This window comes from Lissotriton vulgaris, chromosome 1_1 (assembly GCF_964263255.1).
Source record: "Lissotriton vulgaris chromosome 1_1, aLisVul1.2, whole genome shotgun sequence".
Classification (NCBI taxonomy): domain Eukaryota; kingdom Metazoa; phylum Chordata; class Amphibia; order Caudata; family Salamandridae; genus Lissotriton; species Lissotriton vulgaris.
Genome location: NC_141685.1, coordinates 963,191,979 through 963,212,691, shown reverse-complemented (window position 1 = coordinate 963,212,691; position 20,713 = coordinate 963,191,979). Strand labels below are relative to the sequence as shown.

At 48.6% G+C, this 20,713-nt stretch overlaps 1 protein-coding gene across 1 annotated transcript in view; it reads left to right on the top strand.

The window, feature by feature from the left end:
• Positions 1–20,713, top strand: part of NEMP1 (nuclear envelope integral membrane protein 1) — a 613,931-nt gene that overhangs the window by 45,498 nt on the left and 547,720 nt on the right. Inside the window, exon 2 of the mRNA XM_086959963.1 lies at positions 4,205–4,326. Within this exon, the coding sequence (XP_086816089.1) occupies positions 4,205–4,326 (122 nt within the window). The remainder of the gene's footprint in view (positions 1–4,204; positions 4,327–20,713) is intronic.

Genomic DNA, 20,713 nt, shown 5'->3' with positions numbered 1-20,713 from the left:
TGGCATCCGATTCGATCACAATCTCCGGGGAGGAGCCGAAGAGGGCTCTGCCGTTCCAGGCCTCCATGTGATCCAACCACCATTGCATCTCCAGCTTGGCCTCCTCCGAGAGAGGTATCAAATCGGAATACCGGAGGCCCCGCTGCAGATGCTGGATCTTCAGGCGCTGAAGGGCCCGATAATGCAGCGGCGCTGGAAATATTGCTTGCAGAGAAGACGCCAGAAGCCCGACTACTCGTGCTAACAACCTCAATGACACAGTCGGACTCGAGATAATGGAATTCAATTCTTTCTTGATATAGCGAATCTTCTGCTGGGGCAGCAGCAGCTGACAAGTGATGGAGTTGACTCTGAACCCCAAGAAATCGATGACCTGAGAAGGATGAAGCACAGATTTGGGAACATTCACCAGAAAACCGAGGGACTGGAGAAGGTCTATGGTCCAGTCCAGATGAGTCATTAGTCGGATCGGACAATCCGCCAGAAGGAGGATGTCGTCCAAATAAATGATCAAACGAACCCCACGACTGCGGAGCGATTCCACTACAGGACGTAACAGCTTCGTGAAGCACCACGGTGCCGACGAAAGGCCGAAGGGAAGGACTTGGTATTGATACCAAGTCCCCTGCCACTGAAACTGCAGAAAACGGCGATGTGGACGGAAGATCAGGACCGAAAGATAAGCATCTTTGAGGTCCAAACGAACCATCCAATCCCGTTCCCTCAAGAGGTCTCTCAACAGATGGATACCCTCCATCTTGAAGTGTCTGTAAACTACCCCCGCATTGAAGTCCTTCAGATTGAGGACCAACCGAGAACCTCCTCCCTTCTTGTCCACCAGAAAGATCGAGCTGGCAAAGCCCTGCGGATGACGGACAGTCGGCACGATGGCCCCCTTCAACACCAGAGACTTGAGTTCCTCTGTGATGAACTCCTGACTTTCCTTTGAGAAGTGAAGAGGGAAGGGAGGACGAGATTGGTGAATGGGATGATAGAATTCGATTTTGAATCCCTGAACTGTCTCCAGCACCCAAGCATCGCCTGAGATTGCGCGCCAATTGGCTAGAAAATGGCGGATCCTGCCCCCCAGAACAACACTGCATGCAGGAAGAAGCCTCACCTGAAGCGGCGGAATCTTGACGTCCGCCGGAGTAGCCACCTGAACCTCCTTTCTTGAACTGCCCACGTCCTTTTTTGGAAGGGTAGAAGTGAGACCGCTGGGCATAACCGGAATCCTGATGGCCTCCCTTTTGGGACTGGTTCCCACGTTGAGTGGAGTGGTATTGACCACGGCCGGACGAACGTCCCCAGTTTCGTCCGGCCTTGTTAAAAACCGGACGCATGGCCCGTTTTAAAGTGGCCTGCGCCTTGTCAATACTACTAAAAGTGCTGACAAAATGGGTGAGCTCTTTCAAAAAGGATTGACCAAAAAGAAGACCCTAAGCAGCAGCACCTGCCTCAGATGAAGAAAGTTCAGACAGTTTCGGGTCCAATTTCAAAAGAATAGAACGCCGGCGTTCACTTGACAGGGCACAGTTGGCGTTCCCTAAAAAACAGACGGCACGCTGTGCCCACTGAATGAGCTCGTCAGGGTCGACAGTGGAGGAGGCTTCTTTGGCCCGGAAGCCCAGATCTAACATTTTAGTGATAGGACCTAAGAGGTCCAAAACCTTATCCTGACAAGCGCGCCAGGAACGGTCTAGACCTTTTTTGGGGTCCTTGGAAAACTTGGTCATGTACGTAAGAATGGTAGGATCGACCTCCGGCGTGTCCGCCAGGTTGTCCGCCAAATCTGGCCGCGGACACTCTGAGCGAAGACGCGCCCGTACATCTTTATCAAAAGGGTGCCTGATATACTGCTGAACATACTCAGCCACAGCCGGGGAAGGAAGCCAGGCGGAAGAATTCGGGTGCACAATATCCTCGGGCTCAAAAGTTAAAACAGGAGGCCGAGAGGAGGCGTCCACAAAATGTTCTTTGCATTTTCGTTTTTTGGGAGGAGGAGGCAAAACCTCCGACGAGGAGGAGGAAGCATCATGGTCGTCACTCTCCACCAGTACAGGGACAGCCTTGGATTTAGAGGACAATGATCGAGCCAACTTCCGAAAGTCTGAAGAATGGGGGTTACCTGGAGATGAGGACTTTCTTGAGGGAAGCCAACCTTGCTGTTGCGCATATTGCGTCAAATGGCGCTTCAGGGGTGTAATGGCGCGAGCCATTGCCCTATTCATAGAGAGTTGCACCCCTTTGTCGAGTGCCTCCACCAGGTCCTGCTCAAAAAAGTCAGACCCCTCCTCCTCAAAGTCACCTTCCTCCTCAAAATGATAGGAGCCACTCATGGTACACTGGGAGTGTAATAAATCAGCCCACTAGGTGACAAGGAATCCGGTATGTCAGTGACACAGTCTGAGGGAGTGAAAAACCTCACAGTCAGCAAGAAAAGCAGGAAAAAACTGCTTAGAACACCAAATTTAGAGCGTGGAGGGAGGCTTGCCGACCAAAAAATCACCACTCTAGGCAAAGCCTATGCAAATCACAACCGGGACCTTTTTCCAAGCTCCGGCGTCGAAAGGGACAAGCTGACAGGCAGTGGGCGCAAACGTCAACAGACGCGTTTAAGAGCCGGCGCTGTGTTGACAGAAAACACAGCTGCGCGAGGAAAAGCCCTTAGGGACAAAGGTCGCGCATGCGCAGACACACGGCTCGCCTGACAGCCAAGGAACCGGCTCGCGCTGAACGCGCGCGAAGCAGGACAGTCCCCAACTCCCTCCACTAATTAACGGGACAAACGGCAGCAAGTGCCCGACCCCGGGAGGTGACACACGCTCCCACCGACGCGCCGGCCGAGTGATGGAACGACGACCAAGACGGCAGTAAGAGCGCGAAAATAAGCGCCAAAGCAATATTAAACAGCGCGCACAAAGCGGTAATTAATGAAACCAATAATACAAGGTAAACAGTAAGAGAATAACAAATATGCACTTAACTGGCTGCGGAGCAGCAAAGAAAGAGGAAGTGGTTACCTCTGAGACTGTTTATATACTATGGGTGTACTCTATGGTTGCCCTAGGTTCAAACATGACGTATTTCTCTGTTTTTTCTTTACTGTAATGTGATTGGCTGCTATGTGTCAGTAAAGAAATGAGACTAAGCATAATCGGAGCCTCCTGTCCTGAAATAGAATTGGAACCTGGGGTAATATCTACAACAAAAACAGAATGGTCCCTAGTAACAGTACTTTGGATGCAAAGAACCAAGTGATGAATAACATTTATTTAAAGGAGTTTATGAAAAACAATCTCAAGACCCATGACTGCGCCATGAATATTGGTACAAAATAAACCTGCTCGGTGCTCTCTTTGGAGTGAAACACTCAAGTGATAAACCGTGATTAACAAGTCAACGGCGTTTAGTTAGTTCAGAGAATTTGATAACTATGCTTTTTTAGATTATTAGTGCTCTTATAATCTGTTGCACACTTTCCACTAGAGTTCACACCCATAATTATGTTGGTGTGTTTCGCTAGGACGTTCTTCCATGTGTAGGCGAGGCTGTCGGCTTTTTGGCCAGGACTCTAGTTGTGTGCACATAACTAGAATAGAGTTTGGTGCAAAAGTACTTAGCATCTCTAGTTCCGAGCAGACTCCATTTATCAAGGCCATCCAATCAAGACTGTGTAGCAGAGGTTGGTGTAATAATACCGTACTCCTTTTAGTTTTACAATCCTTTCAGAGCAATTGTTTTTCTGCCTCCTGCGATACTTTTTTTTGGGGGGGGGGGGTGTGGGGGACATTTGGTGGAATAAGGCACTATATAAATAAGCAAAGTAAAGTCTGCCTTCTAACACCCTGTTGGTCTTACGGGTGCCATTTTCCTAAAGTCCATCGGCTTCTGATTGTGATTCTACTCTGTTACTCCAACTGAGTGCACATCGCTCAGATTCAGTGTAAGGGTGTTTAAAGCCCTATTGAAATCGACTTAACATAACCTTGCATACCATTTCTGGAGTTCTCTGGTTGCACTTGTTTTCTTTTGCACCGAGATACATAACGTTCGCTTTTAGGTGCCCAAGTAAAAGCATTGTGAAGTTAGAGTTAACAAAAAAGTAACTAATTCAAAGTTTCAACTACAAATTTATAGTGAATTGATGATTGCATTAGAGGACATGATTATAACTTTGTCTAATCCATTCTTTTATTTATAGAAAGTCAGAATAAAGTGATACAGTTGCGTGAAGGCCGAATATATAGTAGGAATGAATCGCAATATTTTTGTTACAAGAAGACATTTCTACCAAAGTGGAATGACATATGGACCAAGATGCAGGTAAGGTAAATGTGAGTGAAAGTTCACTTTGTTGTTCTCTAACCAGTATGAACTTTACCATTGATGTTATACCATGAACGAATCTAAGGGATACAAATAACCCCCAGAAAGCATTTTTTAGAGTAATTTTGACTATTGTTTCTTCTTTAATAACATTGCATGTAAAGTCTACATTACATTTGGAAATTATTAGGAAACTACTCTTCTTTTGGGGAAAATGTCACTTTTGGGCATCTTTGGGAGCCACTATCGCTTTTTAGCAAATTATGTTGGAACAGCAGTGGAGTCTCTAATGGTGTATGTTGCTTTTTCTTGTTGCGCTGACCTAATCACGTCACAGAGCACAGGATGTGAGGATGCAATAGATCATGTCTTTATTAAGTATGTCCCAGGCTGGGAGAGCACTGGGTTTTGCTGTGCTCCCAACTGTTTAGATCAGGCATCCGCTAAGATGCTTTCATTTTAATGGAATTTTAATGTCTGTCTATCTCCTGGTGGTTGGCAGTAGGTAGTTATAGTTGGGACCTAGTTTCCATACGAAAAGTATTTTTTGTTTTGCTAATAGCTTTGGTGCCGTTTGACGAATCTTCACAAAAGGTTCACAACTTGTGAGCTAGTCACTTCAGTTGCTGTCTGGAAAGCTTCGTAGTGATTCGTCAAGCGAGGGCTGAGAAAAAGGGGTGAGGGTGTCCCAAAATGCATTTTCTTCATGCATCTTCTAAGTGATTTTAGACACAACTACAACCTGAATCACTAAACGGAAATGCCCCAAATTTGGCAGAAAGACCGATCTTGGTCCAGAAAGAGTGCTTTTTGTAATTTTATATAGTTTGGTATTACTAAAGAAAATACTTATGCATATCTAGAGACTCTCATCCACTGCAATGGATTCCTGGATCCATGCGCCAACAGCAATGCTGCGTTGGCTGACCGCAACCAGAGCGAAAACTTGCAGCCACCATTTTGTGAATCGGGACACAGTTCCATGGAGGAGTGTGGGATAAAGTATAAATAAGATAGTTAGTTATAAGGGGTCAGGATAGAGTTATATTGACTCCATGGGACTGATTGAAGGGATCTGGGAGGATTGTTGTATAATGTTTATTTTTTAATTTTTTTGCATGCCAGAGGATCCGCAGTGGCTCACATGTAAATCCGAGGTGGATCCAGACCCCAGTTAAAACAACCATTTACAATGCAATGGTCTCGGCATTTTTAAAGTTAGAGCTATTGGCATTGCTCATGATGTTATTTTTATTTGTTTGTTTTTTTAAACATAAATAAATGGCTTTGTCATTTACAATGCCAATAGCAGGGCAGGAGAGCAAGCACAAGCAACGAGGGGGCAGGACAGCAAGCACAAACTACGAGGTGGGGGGGGAGGACAGCAAGCACAAGCAACGAGGGGAGGGGCAGGGGAGCAAGCACAAGCAATGAGTGGGCAGGACAGCAAGCACAAGCAACGAGGGGGGGCAGGGCAGCAAGCACGAGCAACGGGGGCAGGGGATCAAGCACAAGCAACGAGGTGGGGAGGACAGCAAGCACAAGCAACGAGGTGGGGAGGACAGCAAGCACAAGCAACGAGGGTGGGCAGCACAGCAAGCACAAGCAACGATGGGGGCAGAACAGCAAGCAGGAGCAACATGGGGTGGGGGACCAAGCACAAGCAACAAGGGGGGGGGGGGAGGACAGCAAGCCCGAGCAATGAAGGGGGTAGGGGAGCAAGCACAAGCAACGAGGGGGCAGGACTGCAAGCACAAGCAACGAGGGGGCAGGACTGCAAGCACAAGCAACGAGGGGGCAGGACTGCAAGCACAAGCAACGAGGGGGCAGGACTGCAAGCACAAGCAACGAGAGGGCAGGGGAGCAAGCACAAGTAACGAGGTGAGGAGGACAGCAAGCACGAGGGGGAGGCAGGACAGCAATGGAGGGGCAGGACGGCGAGCACAAGCAATGGGGGCAGGGGAGCAAGCACAAGCAACGAGGGGGCAGGACTGCAAGCACAAGCAACGAGGGGGCAGGACTGGAAACACAAGCAACGAGGGGGCAGGAGAGCAAGCACAAGCAACGAGGGGGCAGGAGAGCAAGCACAAGCAACGAGGGGGCAGGAGAGCAAGCACAAGCAACGAGGGGGCAGGAGAGCAAGTTCAAGCAACGAGGGGGCAGGGGAGCAAGCACAAGTAACGAGGGGGGAGGACAGCAAGCAAGCACGAGCAACGAGGGGGGGCAGGACCGCAAGCACGAGCAACGGGGGGCAGGACAGCGAGCACAAGCAACGGGGGCAGGGGAGCAAGCACAAGCAATGAGGGGGGGGGGGGAGGACAGCAAGCACGAGCAACGAGGGGGGCAGGACAGCAATGAGGGGGGCTGGACAGCAAGCAAGCACGAGCAACGAGGGGGGGCAGGACAGCAAGCACGAGCAACGGGGGGCAGGACAGCGAGCACAAGCAACGGGGGCAGGGGAGCAAGCACAAGCAATGAGGGGGGGGGGAGGACAGCAAGTACGAGCAACGAGGGGGGCAGGACAGCAATGAGGGGCAGGACAGCGAGCACAAGCAATGGGGGGCAGGGGAGCAAGCACAAGCAGCGAGGGGGGGAGGACAGCAAGCACGAGCAACGAGGGGGGGCAGGACAGCAGGCACGAGCAACGGGGGGCAGGACGGCAAGCACGAGCAACGAAGGGGGCAGGGGAGAGAGCACAACCAACGAGGGGGGCAGGGGAGCGAGCACAACCAACGAGGGGGGCAGGGGAGCAAGCACAACCAACTAGGGGGGGGGGGCAGGACAGCAAGCACGAGCAAGGGGGGACAGGGGAGCAAGCACAACCAACGAGGGGGCAGGACAGCATGCACAAGCAACGAGGGGGCAGGACAGCAGGGGGGACAGGACAGCGAGCACAAGCAACAGGGGGCAGGGGAGCAAGCACAAGAAAGGGGGAGGACAAAGCACGAGCAACGAGAGGGGGGCAGGACAGCGAGCACAAGCAATGGGGGGGCAGGGGAGCAAGCACAAGCAACAAGGGGGGGGCAGGACGGCAAGCCCAAGCAATGGGGGGGCAGGGGAGCAAGCACAAGCAATGAGGGGGGGAGGACATCCAGCATGATCAACGGGGGGGGGCAGGACAGCAAGCGCAAGCAACGGGGGGCAGGGGAGCAAGCACAAGCTACGGCAGGACAGCAAGGGGGGGGCAAGACAGCGAGCACAAGCAACGAGGGGGGGCAGGACCGCAAGCACAAGCAACAGGGGGCAGGGGAGCAAGCACAAGCAATGGGGGGAGGACAGCAAACACGAGCAACGAGGGGGGGCAGGACAGCAAGCACGAGCAACGGGGGCAGGGGAGCCTGCACAAGCAACGGCAGGACAGCAAGGGGGGCAGGGAAGCAAGCACAAGCACCGAGGAGGGAGGACAGCAAGCACAAGCAATGAGGGGGGCAGGACAGCAAGGGGGACAGGACAGCGAGCACAAGCAACGAGGGGGGGGCAGGACAGCATGCACGAGCAACGAGGGGGGCAGGGGAGCAAGCACAAGCAACGAGGGGGGCAGGACAGCAAGCAACAAGAGGGGGCAGGCCAGCAAGCACAAGCAACAAGGGGGGGCAGGGGAGCAAGCACGAGCAACGAGGGGGCAGGACACATGGTGCATTTTTTTCGAACATGAACTTGATCTGACAAATAGAAAAGTGGGTGAACGGCTACCGTCCAATTTAACACGAAAGCTATTGAAGGCTTGAAAACACGAGATGGTAAATTTGGAACGGGAAAAGTGTTTACAACTATAGCCAGCACGAGGCAATGAAGGGTTACGAGACGATTGTACCATTTGATGTCCAGCTAGCGGCGGATGGTTTAAAAGGCTGAAAGACACGAAGATGTGGGAGAAACATGCAATCAGTGCCGCGTGCAGCATGTCCGAGAGTCACGACTGCACAATGGGCGCTTCTTACCGTATGGGTTCCTGCTTTGCCCTGCTGCAGTCAAGGCTCCTCATCAAAAGTAGACTTGGACGAGCTGAGCCAAGGGTCTGGTAGCAGAGTCTGCTCACGCTGCCTGCACGCACCAGTCGGCCCTCTGATTGGTTAATAAAAAAGACCATTCGGAGAGCTGACTTGAGTGTGCAGGCAGCGTGATGAGGGGCGTGCTCTCTGCCGATGACGTCGGGGAGAGAAAGAAGAGAAAAAAAACGCCCCAGAATCTGGAAAAGACGGGTCTTAAAGGGAGTGATGCCCCTCTCCTCCAATGGCTGGCCAGCATTTAAGAGGCAAACCAATCGAGAAGAGGGGCGGGTTAAAGCCCCCATACTAAGTAACATTAAATCTCTGACCGAGACTGCGCAAGCGCAGCCTACAGTCGACCTAAAAACAGTCACTCGGGCAGCCACAAGCACAGCCACTCGCAGACCTACACAGTCCCTCACACACCCACTCACAGACCCACAAATCTATTTGCACACCCACGCAGCCACTCACAACCATACAGCCACTCACAGACCCACAACACCGCTACCACACACTCGCAAAGACCCGCCCCGGCCGATTACAGCCCTGGGGACTCTGTCACTTGGGGCCCGGCCATGTATCCCTGGGTGCTGTGGAGCCTGTCCAGGGCACGCAGTGTGCAGGATTGGGAGCTCAGGGGAGTCTTATGGCCCCGCAATCCCAGCCAGCTCCTGGAAATACAGCTCCCTGCATGTAGGACCAATAAGTTCATCTCTTTTCCTGCCTGCATGTTTGCGGGCAGGCAAAATATGAAACCTCTGCTTCCAGCGGTCGAAAACACTTTGACAGCTCCCACCGCTGGAACCAGAGTGTTTGCTTTTTCTTGGTGGTAGCCGTCTGCTATGTCCTGGATGTGGACACCCGGGACATAGCAGGAGCCGGCCCTGGGGGTGATGGTCTCCGGGCTGTACATGGCCATCTTTTTTCCGCTCCAGGAGATGGTGGTCAGGGGGAGGTCGGGGAGGGGACCGGGAGATATCCTACTAATATGTAGCCCTGGGGAGGTGGGGGTCCGCGATGCCGCCCCTCCTATTATTAAAATTAGCCCCAGGTAGGTGGTGGTCCCCGGGGCATTTTTTAGGCCCGGGAGGGAGGCTATTGTGCGCCCCCTCCATTTAAAATTGAAGCCTGCATGCCTCCGAGCCTCGCCCACCCAGGGGCTACAATTGAAACAAATGTAGGAGACCGCACATTTTTTTGGGTGGGAATCAGCTGAAGCAGAGTCCCAAGTTGGCTGCCAACACTTCCCGGTTAGTTTTGACAGCTAATCAGAGCCCTGCAGCTCTCTGCACAAGCTCGTCATTATTAGGGCTCCCGGTTTTATGGTGTTTATTTTTTTGACATTTCCGTCTATATTTATACATATTTATTATGGGTTTTGTTGAAAAAAAAATACGCTGAAACTGGTATATTTCCACATTTATTTAGCCCATAAATATGCAGTCATGCTTGAATGCCTGCTGGGTTTCAGTGATATGAACACCTGCAGAAGATAAAACAATGCACTTATATGAAAATATGCACATTCCAGTATCCGCTTTGTGCATATCTACTGCTGTTTAGGCCTCTTTACTAAAATTACTTTTTTTAACCACTTTACCTATCAATCCACAGAGTTTATTGGCCTGGCGGTCATGGCAAAGTTTATTTAGAATCGCCAGTAAAGCACCCAATTTCCTTTTTAATCCACAAACATAAATAAAGACAAAAATATTTTGACTCGGAGCACATGATGACTGAAAAGTAAAAACATTCCACTGCTGGCAATCTTGCAATAAAAGAGGGACTTATTAGTGCCCGTTCCATGGTTAAACGCGCACTGGATATTAGAGAGTTAAGCGCAGAAAATGAATTAGATTATATGTGTATAACTGAGACCGGACTAAATGATCAGTGCAACTTCCGGAGCACTGGTCTACCGCCCACCTGGTTCTAGTCCCACTTTTCTAGAAACTCTAGGGGAAACGCTTAGCCACTACCAGCTCAGATACAGTAATTTCACCGTTCTTGGAGACTAATCTTCATTTGGAAAATTGTAGCTGACCAGGGGGTGTCTACCTTCAGGGAAATAATCAAACCATTTTGATTATGCCTACTAGTAGGATTGTCAACACATCGGGCAGGGCATACACTTGATAGGGTCTGTACGAATTTTCCCCTCCTCTCAACTGACCCTCCTATACCCCTGATATGGTCAGACCATGATTTAATTCCTTTGAAAATCATAATACCACCTATATAGCTAAGAAGGCGGTTGTGAAACAGCCCAGGCGTAAGTTGCCTCAATTGGCCTCCAACCCTATGTTGGCCAAAATTGCAATTGCACAAGACCGTATCCCAGTCCTCACTGGGGAGTGTACAGAGGACTCCCATCGCTTTCACACCTGGATGACGTCAATAAGTGATGAATGCCTCTTAAACCTTCCAGGAAGATCAACAAAGCCAAATTATTCAAAGATCCCTGCTTCACTCCTGATCTAGCTATTTAACGTCTCCAATGCAAGCAGTCAGAACGTAGATGGAGAAGGGCTTATGACCCACTAGACTGGCAAGCTTTCAAAATAAGTCGGAAACTATGCCAGAAATCCGTCAAAATTGCAAAAAGAAATCACTTTCAGAACAAAATAGCGGAGGCCAAAAAAATTAATTTTTGGGATTGTAAAATGCTTTATTGATCCTAAAGTGTTGCATAAAGAAATTCCCCTCCTCCCAGACCATATGCAATGAAATCGCAAATAATTTTGATGACAAGATAAAGACCATTCAAAAGGATTTTGGAACATTTATGATACCAGAATCCAACATCGATCAGGACCTGGACCCTGTGAACAGTAGGCCCAGCATCCATGTTTTCCAACCAGTCTCATTAGAGGACACATGGTCAGCAACCGCAGCCTGTAAGTCGGGGTCACCATTGTATGATTGCCCTCCAATGATTTTACACCAAATGGTACACATTGTCAATCCAGTGATTAACCACATGGCAAATACATAATTCCTCACACCTACTTCAAGACTGGACTACTGCAACAGTCTATATGCTGGAGCTAACAAGACCGTGCTCCACAAGTTGCAGATGGTCCAGCATGCCGCTGCCCGTCTTGTCCTGGGCTGGCCCAGGAAATCATCGGCCTCTGCAGCACTTCGTACCCTCCACTGGCTGCCCATCCATAAGCGCGTGTTGTTTAAGATCTTGACTATTACCTTAGAGCCTATCACGCAAAAGGACCTAGATATCTGTCCAACATCTTTAAACGACATCGGCCATCCCGAAACCTGAGATCTTCCCACCTCAACTTACTAGTGGTCCCAAAATTCAAACTAGCGACCAAAGGTGGAAAATCCATTGCAGTCTTAGGCTCTAGGGCCTGGAATAAACTTCCTCCCGCACTTCGTCAAATTTCAACAGAATCTCTGTTTAGGAAAGCCCTAAAAACCTGGGTTTTTACGCTCTCCGACGCGGCCTGTAAGGACTTGGTGTAATGCTTAATCTCTTAGTTGCTCCAGCCTACTCACCCTTTTCTATCCTGGGGTGACCAACAGCACCAAGATGCTCCCTGGAGTGATAGTATGCGCTATATAAAAGCCTCTTTACATTTACAGTTCCTGACGAAAGGAAACTTTCTGGAGTGAAACCCTTAAAGATAAAGCAGACTGTAGACCTCTCTAACCTATCGATCTCCATCCAATATCTTTGCTACCAATCTTGGGGAAGATTGCAGAAAGATTTGTCAATGAAGAGCTTTCAAAATTCTTCGAAACCTGTTATTCCATCAGGATTTCGCCCAAACCATTCCACAGAGTCTACTCTATTAGAAATATCCGACACACTGAAATGTATCGCAAACCAAGACAGGAAAGCAGTACTGATCCTGCTTGATTTGTCTGCGGCATTTGATACCATTTCCCATGAGATACTTCTGGCTCGAATAAAATCCAGTGGCATTTCAAATACTGTGCTGACCTGGATCAAGTTCTTCCTAACCAACCGCAGGCAAGCGGTCTCCTTGGGAACCTTCCTTTCCTCTAAATGGTCCATCACAACAGGAGTACCCCAGGGCTATTCCCTCAGCCCGCTCCTATTCAATGTATACATGTCCCCTTTTATCTCGCTCATTTCGTCATTTGGGATTGAAGTTACATCTTATGCCGACAATACCCAGCTGATTCTACCACTGGATAAAGATTCTACATCGGCAGAAGCATACTTCAAGCTCTGCTTCTCTGCAGTCATCCAGTGGATAAAAGATAATCTTCTCCGGTGCAATACGGATAAGACAGAAATTCTCCTGATGGGGAAAGATAACCTCTTTCAACCCAGGACCTGATGGCCGGATGATGTCCTAGCTCCCCCGGCTACGGTTGATGTTGCAAAAAATCTGAGTATTATTTGATACTCCCCTTTCTCTTAAACCTCATGTACTAAAAGTGGCAGGAACCTGTTTTGGTCTAATCAAAACGCAAAAAAAATCTTTGATTTGATCTCCCTAACAGCTAGGAAAACAGTGGCCGTGGCGTTGATTCTTTCATGCTTAGACTATTGTAACAGCCTTCTGGCAGGGATCAGTAAATCAACACTGAAGAGATTACAGGTGGTCCAGCACACTGCAGCTCGTCTGGTCCTGAAACTTCCGCATAGGGCCTCTGCATTGGCAGATTTAAAAGCTCTCCATTGGCTCCCTTTAAACAAAATAATTGTATTCAAAATGCTCTTAATTACATTTAGAGCAGCACACAAACCGGGTCCAACTTACCGGTCCGCAAGATTCACCCCTTATACCACAACTAGAACCCTCAGATCTTCCTCAGCGCATCTACTTAAAACCCCCTGATATAGATGCAAAACCAGGGGAGGAAAATCAGTTGCATTCTTAAGAACCAGAGCTTTGAACCTTATGCCTGACAAATTGAGATGCCTCGAAACAGAAAATCAGTTCAGTAAGGCTTTAAAGACCTGGATGTTTGGTATACCAGACAAAGGTCTTATATAGGCTCCTCCTTCGGCATGCTTGACCTTAACTGGATAGCCCCAGGATGCTCCTTTCAGAGTGACAGTATGCACTTTATAAGTTCCATATTCAGTCATTCATTCATTCATAATAAATGGTTTTCTGTTTGTATTTATCTGGAAAAAAATCAGTAAAAACTGAAAACAGGGAGCCATAGTCATTATTCATGAAGAATTTGTGATTGCAAGATATTAAAGGAAATTTAAAGTTGTATATCTACAAACTATTAAATGGATTTACACCAAATAACAAGCATTTGCAATGCAATAGGTCTCGCATTATGAAAGTTTGAGCTATTGCTGTGGTTCCCAAACTGTGTGCCGCGGCGCCCCGGTGCGCCGTAATGAGGCGCACACTAGGGTGACCAACCGTCTGGGCCTTTTATCTGTAATTTTGGCCATCACAGGGAGCAGCACTGCTCCCCTGTGAGAGGCCTCACCCCTGCTGCTGGAGGCGCCTCGCACTCCTCAAGGAGCACAAGGGTAGCCCCTCCCGCCCATTGTCATTCAGTAAGCCGCTGATTGCCACTTACTGAATGACAATGGGGCAGTCTGGGGGTGTGACACCATGTGGCGGCCTCCTCCTGCCTCAGTGTACAGAAGGGCATTCTGTACGATAAAAAGTAAAACGCCTACGCTGCAACGTTAGAAAACACTTCATTCAAAGAAGCCTGTAAAATAAGTTTGAAAGAACAGGTTATAGTTCTCTCACTGTCCTGTCATTTTAGAACCGAAGTATTTTCAATATTGTATTCAACAAAGCCATGGTTGCTCTTTTTTTGGTTTTTAAGGAACTAGCAACCATTGACAAAGCCAATAGTCCTGGCTTGTTGGGGTGTAATGATACTTGCTGTATTATATATCTGGATGCAATGACAGAGACCACATAATACCAGTGAGGCAGAACACTATGCTAAGCGCAGATTTTTAGCCTAGGTGTTTTAAGCTGCGCTCTTAAGTACGTCAAACACCCCCTTTGAAGAGACCCCCCAGTTTTTTTACACCGCTTAAAGCCCTGGAAACAACACCATGTTACAGTAACCTCACATCCTGGCACTGTGCATCATGCATGACTTCTACGTTTTCAGTCTGCCTATGTGCAGGGGCATAGTGAACTCTCCGCCAGCCCACCCCTTGCTTTAGTTCATTCTTGATGGGACTCTTCTGCCTGCCACTCTGCAAACAAAGGCTCAGCTCATAATGTGAAAAGGTGGGTGAGTAAATAAGTGAAGGAATGTCTGAATGTCTGAATGGCTGGATGGATTACTGAAAGGATGAATGCATGAATGAAAGGGGGAATGAATAGATAATGAAAGAAAGGATGGATGGATGAGTGAATGAATGGAAGTATGGATGAGAGTAAAGGTAAATAGATGGATGTATGGGTAGAAGGCACAAACAACCGCAAAGGTGCACCACATAAGTTGTTACAGTTGTAATGGAAATGATATATCTTGGAGATGTGGTTGTTCTTCTTCAAAATCTTTATTTTCAAAAAGTATTCAGTCAAACATAAACAGCCGACGCGTTTCGTCCCAACCTGGGACTTCTTCAGGGCTTTAGGTTGTTCAGACGTCGCATGCGTGGGAGAAGTGCCGTGGCGTGGTCTTGGGTTCTCCTGGCCAGCTATAATAAGTCTTAATGTGACGGTACTTCCCGCTGTTAGTGATTTTATTCTCAAAATACTGGCGAGAAACAACAAGGCCGATATCTTAGTATATTCTTCCAATAAGTCCTGGATGGATACCAGCTTGCTATATGGATTAATTCTGTACGTATGCTGTATTGCGTGTATCGGCCTTGTTGTTTCTCGCCAGTATTTTGAGAATAAAATCACTAACAGCGGGAAGTACCGTCACATTAAGACTTATTATAGCTGGCCAGGAGAACCCAAGACCACGCCACGGCACTTCTCCCACGCATGCGACGTCTGAACAACCTAAAGCCCTGAAGAAGTCCCAGGTTGGGACGAAACGCGTCGGCTGTTTATGTTTGACTGAATACTTTTTGAAAATAAAGATTTTGAAGAAGAACAACCACATCTCCAAGATATATCATTTCCATTACAACTGTAACAACTTATGTGGTGCACCTTTGCGGTTGTTTGTACTGTAAAAAATTCCCTAGGGAAAAGGCACAGTGTTGATGGGTGCCATGCAGTGTGCACACAGTCCCCTTGCTTGAATTGAGGGGTGTACATACCATCTAGGGGATAATTAGTCAGGTGCTTAGCCTAGTAAGGGTCCATCATCCTTTCAGTTCCGTATGGGTAGAAGGGTAGATGTATGGGTGGAAGGGTAGATGGATGGGTAAAGTGTGGATAGGTGTGTGAAAAGATGGATGGATGAGTGAAAGGGCAGCTGATGGGTGAGTGAATTGGTGGATGGGTGTGTGAAAGGATGGATGGGTGGATGAATGAAAGGGTAGATGACAGGCAAGTGAATGGGTGGATGGATGAATTGATAAGTGAAATGGTGAATGGATGGATGAGTGAAAGGGTGGATGTAAGGATTGATGAGTTAGTGAAAGGGGGTAGATGGACAAAAGGATGGCTAGATGAGTGAAGTGAAAGGGTGGATGGATGAGTGAACGGATGGCTGGATGAGTGAACGGATGGTTGGATGAGTGAAAGAATGGATGAGTAATAGGATCAATGGATGGATTCATGAATGGATGAGTAAATGGGTGGGTAGATGGATGGATAAGTGAAAGGGGGGTGGAGAGAGAAAGGGAGGATGAATGACTGAAAGGATGAATGGGTGGAAGGTTAAATGAATGGGTGAATGGATGAGTAAGTGAATGGGTGGATGGATGAGTAAGTGAATGGATGGCTGGGTGGAAGAGTGGATGCATGGATGATTGTACAGATGGATGAGGTGAAAGGGTGGGTAGATGAATAATGGATGGATGAGTGAAAGGGTGGGTGGATGGAGGGATGGATGAGTGAAATGATGGACTGAAGGATATATGGTGGATAGGTGTGCAAATGGTTGAATATGTTTGGATATAGATGGGCACACAGATGGAAGGACAGACCTTTTTAATGTAAAAATAAGGCTGGGGATACTGATTACGACAGATCAAACTCAATGTTCCATTTTCTCAGAGCGGGTCTCAGTACCAAAAGGTACTGAAAGCAGCAGCTGACATAAATAAGGGATTGGGACCAGGTACTCTGTTGGGGGAAAAAACTATGGATTGGGATGCAGCCAAAGTGATTGCCAGTGGATGAGATTAATAATTCAAGCATTCCAACCAATGTAATACCTTCATTGCGTCCCAAATACTTTAAGAAAGATAACAGGAGGTACACACCACCCACCCACCCACTGGTAAAAAAAATGGTGGGGAGCCACGGCCAACTGCCGATTAGGTCAGGGGAGCCACAGGTCAAAAAAGTTTGGGAACCACTGAGCTATTGGTATTATAAATGACCAATTTTTTATTTGTGTTGGTTTTGAAAATAGTGAAATTACTAGATTTGTCATTTACAATGCCAATAGTTTTAACTTTCGCAAATGTGACTCCTATAGCATTTGTAATGCAATATGTGTTGTATTTACGTGACTTAGATGTATTGATATTACAAATAACAATGGCTTTAAACATTTTTTAATGAATACTTAAATGAAAGCTATTGTAATTTATAATGGCAATAGGTTAAACTTTTGAAAATAACTTTTGTGAAAATTATGTTCAGTGTATTTAATTGTGACGAAAATCCAAGAACAGAAGTGAAATATGAACATCTTTTTGTGACATTTGTAATAAAGCTTGAAACGTTGAGAGAACATATTTGAACCAGTTGTTGTTGAACGGTTGCACAGATTGATGCTTTGGAGGTGCTGAGTGATGTTGTGGTGGCGACGAGTGATGCTGTGGTGTCCCTGAGTGATGCTGTGGTGATGCGATAGATAGATAGATAGATAGAGTGAGGGCGATAGAGGGAGGGAGGGAGATAGAGGGAGGGAGGGCAATAGATAGAGGGAGGGAGGGCAATAGAGGGAGGGAGGGCAATAGATAGAGGGAGGGAGGGCAATAGATAGAGGGAGGGAGGGCAATAGATAGAGGGAGGGCGGGCAATAGATAGAGGGAGGGCGGGCAATAGATAGAGGGAGGGCGATAGATAGAGGGAGGGCGATAGATAGAGGGAGGGCGATAGATAGAGGGAGGGCGATAGATAGAGGGAGGGCGATAGATAGAGGGAGGGCGATAGATAGAGGGAGGGCGATAGATAGAGGGAGGGCGATAGATAGAGGGAGGGCGATAGATAGAGGGAGGGCGATAGATAGAGGGAGGGCGATAGATAGAGGGAGGGCGATAGATAGAGGGAGGGCGATAGATAGAGGGAGGGCGATAGATAGATAGAGGGAGGGCGATAGATAGATAGAGGGAGGGCGATAGATAGATAGAGGGAGGGCGATAGATAGATAGAGGGAGGGCGATAGATAGATAGATAGAGGGAGGGCGATAGATAGATAGATAGAGGGAGGGCGATAGATAGATAGATAGAGGGAGGGCGATAGATAGATAGATAGAGGGAGGGCGATAGATAGATAGATAGAGGGAGGGCGATAGATAGATAGATAGAGGGAGGGCGATAGATAGATAGATAGAGGGAGGGCGATAGATAGATAGATAGAGGGAGGGCGATGGATAGATAAAGGGAGGGCGATGGATAGATAAAGGGAGGGCGATAGATAGATAAAGGGAGGGCGATAGATAGATAAAGGGAGGGCGATAGATAGATAAAGGGAGGGCGATAGATATATAAAGGAAGGGCGATAGATATATAAAGGAAGGGCGACAGATAGATAAAGGGAGGGCGACAGATAGATAAAGGGAGGGCGACAGATAGATAAAGGGAGGGCGATAGATAGATAGAGGGAGGGCGATAGATAGATAGAGGGAGGGCGATAGATAGATAGAGGGAGGGCGATAGATAGAGGGAGGGCGATAGATAGAGGGAGGGCGATAGATAGATAGAGGGAGGGCGATAGATAGATAGAGGGAGGGCGATCGATAGATAGAGGGAGGGCGATCGATAGATAGAGGGAGGGCGATCGATAGATAGAGGGAGGGCGATCGATAGATAGAGGGAGGGCGATCGATAGATAGAGGGAGGGCGATCGATAGATAGAGGGAGGGCGATCGATAGAGGGAGGGCGATCGATAGAGGGAGGGCGATCGATAGATAGAGGGAGGGCGATCGATAGATAGAGGGAGGGCGATCGATAGATAGAGGGAGGGCGATCGATAGATAGAGGGAGGGCGATCGATAGATAGAGGGAGGGCGATCGATAGATAGAGGGAGGGCGATCGATAGAGGGAGGGCGATCGATAGAGGGAGGGCGATCGATAGATAGAGGGAGGGCGATCGATAGATAGAGGGAGGGCGATCGATAGATAGAGGGAGGGCGATCGATAGAGGGAGGGCGATCGATAGATAGAGGGAGGGCGATCGATAGATAGAGGGAGGGTGATCGATCGATAGATAGAGGGAGGGCGATCGATCGATAGATAGAGGGAGGGCGATCGATCGATAGATAGAGGGAGGGCGATCGATAGATAGAGGGAGGGCGATCGATAGATAGAGGGAGGGCGATCGATAGATAGAGGGAGGGCGATCGATAGATAGAGGGAGGGCGATCGATAGATGGAGGGCGATGGATAGATAGATAGAGGGAGGGCGATGGATAGATAGAGGGAGGGCGATGGATAGATAGAGGGAGGGCGATGGATAGATAGAGGGAGGGCGATGGATAGATAGATAGAGGGAGGGCGATGGATAGATAGATAGAGGGGGGGCGATGGATAGATAGATAGAGGGAGGGCGATAGATAGATAGATAGAGGGAGGGCGATCGATAGATAGAGGGAGGGCGATCGATAGAGGGAGGGCGATCGATAGAGGGAGGGCGATCGATAGATAGAGGGAGGGCGATCGATAGATAGAGGGAGGGCGATCGATAGATAGAGGGAGGGCGATGGATAGATAAAGGGAGGGCGATAGATAGATAAAGGGAGGGCGATAGATAGATAAAGGGAGGGCGATAGATAGATAAAGGGAGGGCGATAGATATATAAAGGAAGGGCGATAGATATATAAAGGAAGGGCGACAGATAGATAAAGGGAGGGCGACAGATAGATAAAGGGAGGGCGACAGATAGATAAAGGGAGGGCGATAGATAGATAGAGGGAGGGCGATAGATAGATAGAGGGAGGGCGATAGATAGATAGAGGGAGGGCGATAGATAGAGGGAGGGCGATAGATAGAGGGAGGGCGATAGATAGATAGAGGGAGGGCGATAGATAGATAGAGGGAGGGCGATCGATAGATAGAGGGAGGGCGATCGATAGATAGAGGGAGGGCGATCGATAGATAGAGGGAGGGCGATCGATAGATAGAGGGAGGGCGATCGATAGATAGAGGGAGGGCGATCGATAGATAGAGGGAGGGCGATCGATAGAGGGAGGGCGATCGATAGAGGGAGGGCGATCGATAGATAGAGGGAGGGCGATCGATAGATAGAGGGAGGGCGATCGATAGATAGAGGGAGGGCGATCGATAGATAGAGGGAGGGCGATCGATAGATAGAGGGAGGGCGATCGATAGATAGAGGGAGGGCGATCGATAGAGGGAGGGCGATCGATAGAGGGAGGGCGATCGATAGATAGAGGGAGGGCGATCGATAGATAGAGGGAGGGCGATCGATAGATAGAGGGAGGGCGATCGATAGAGGGAGGGCGATCGATAGATAGAGGGAGGGCGATCGATAGATAGAGGGAGGGTGATCGATCGATAGATAGAGGGAGGGCGATCGATCGATAGATAGAGGGAGGGCGATCGATCGATAGATAGAGGGAGGGCGATCGATAGATAGAGGGAGGGCGATCGATAGATAGAGGGAGGGCGATCGATAGATAGAGGGAGGGCGATCGATAGATAGAGGGAGGGCGATCGATAGATGGAGGGCGATGGATAGATAGATAGAGGGAGGGCGATGGATAGATAGAGGGAGGGCGATGGATAGATAGAGGGAGGGCGATGGATAGATAGAGGGAGGGCGATGGATAGATAGATAGAGGGAGGGCGATGGATAGATAGATAGAGGGGGGGCGATGGATAGATAGATAGAGGGAGGGCGATAGATAGATAGATAGAGGGAGGGCGATAGATAGATAGATAGAGGGAGGGCGATAGATAGATAGAGGGAGGGCGATAGATAGATAGAGGGAGGGCGATAGATAGATAGAGGGAGGGCGATAGATAGATAGATAGATAGAGGGAGGGCGATAGATAGATAGATAGATGGAGGGCGATAGATAGATAGAGGGAGGGCGATAGATAGATAGATAGAGGGAGGGCGATCGATCGATAGAT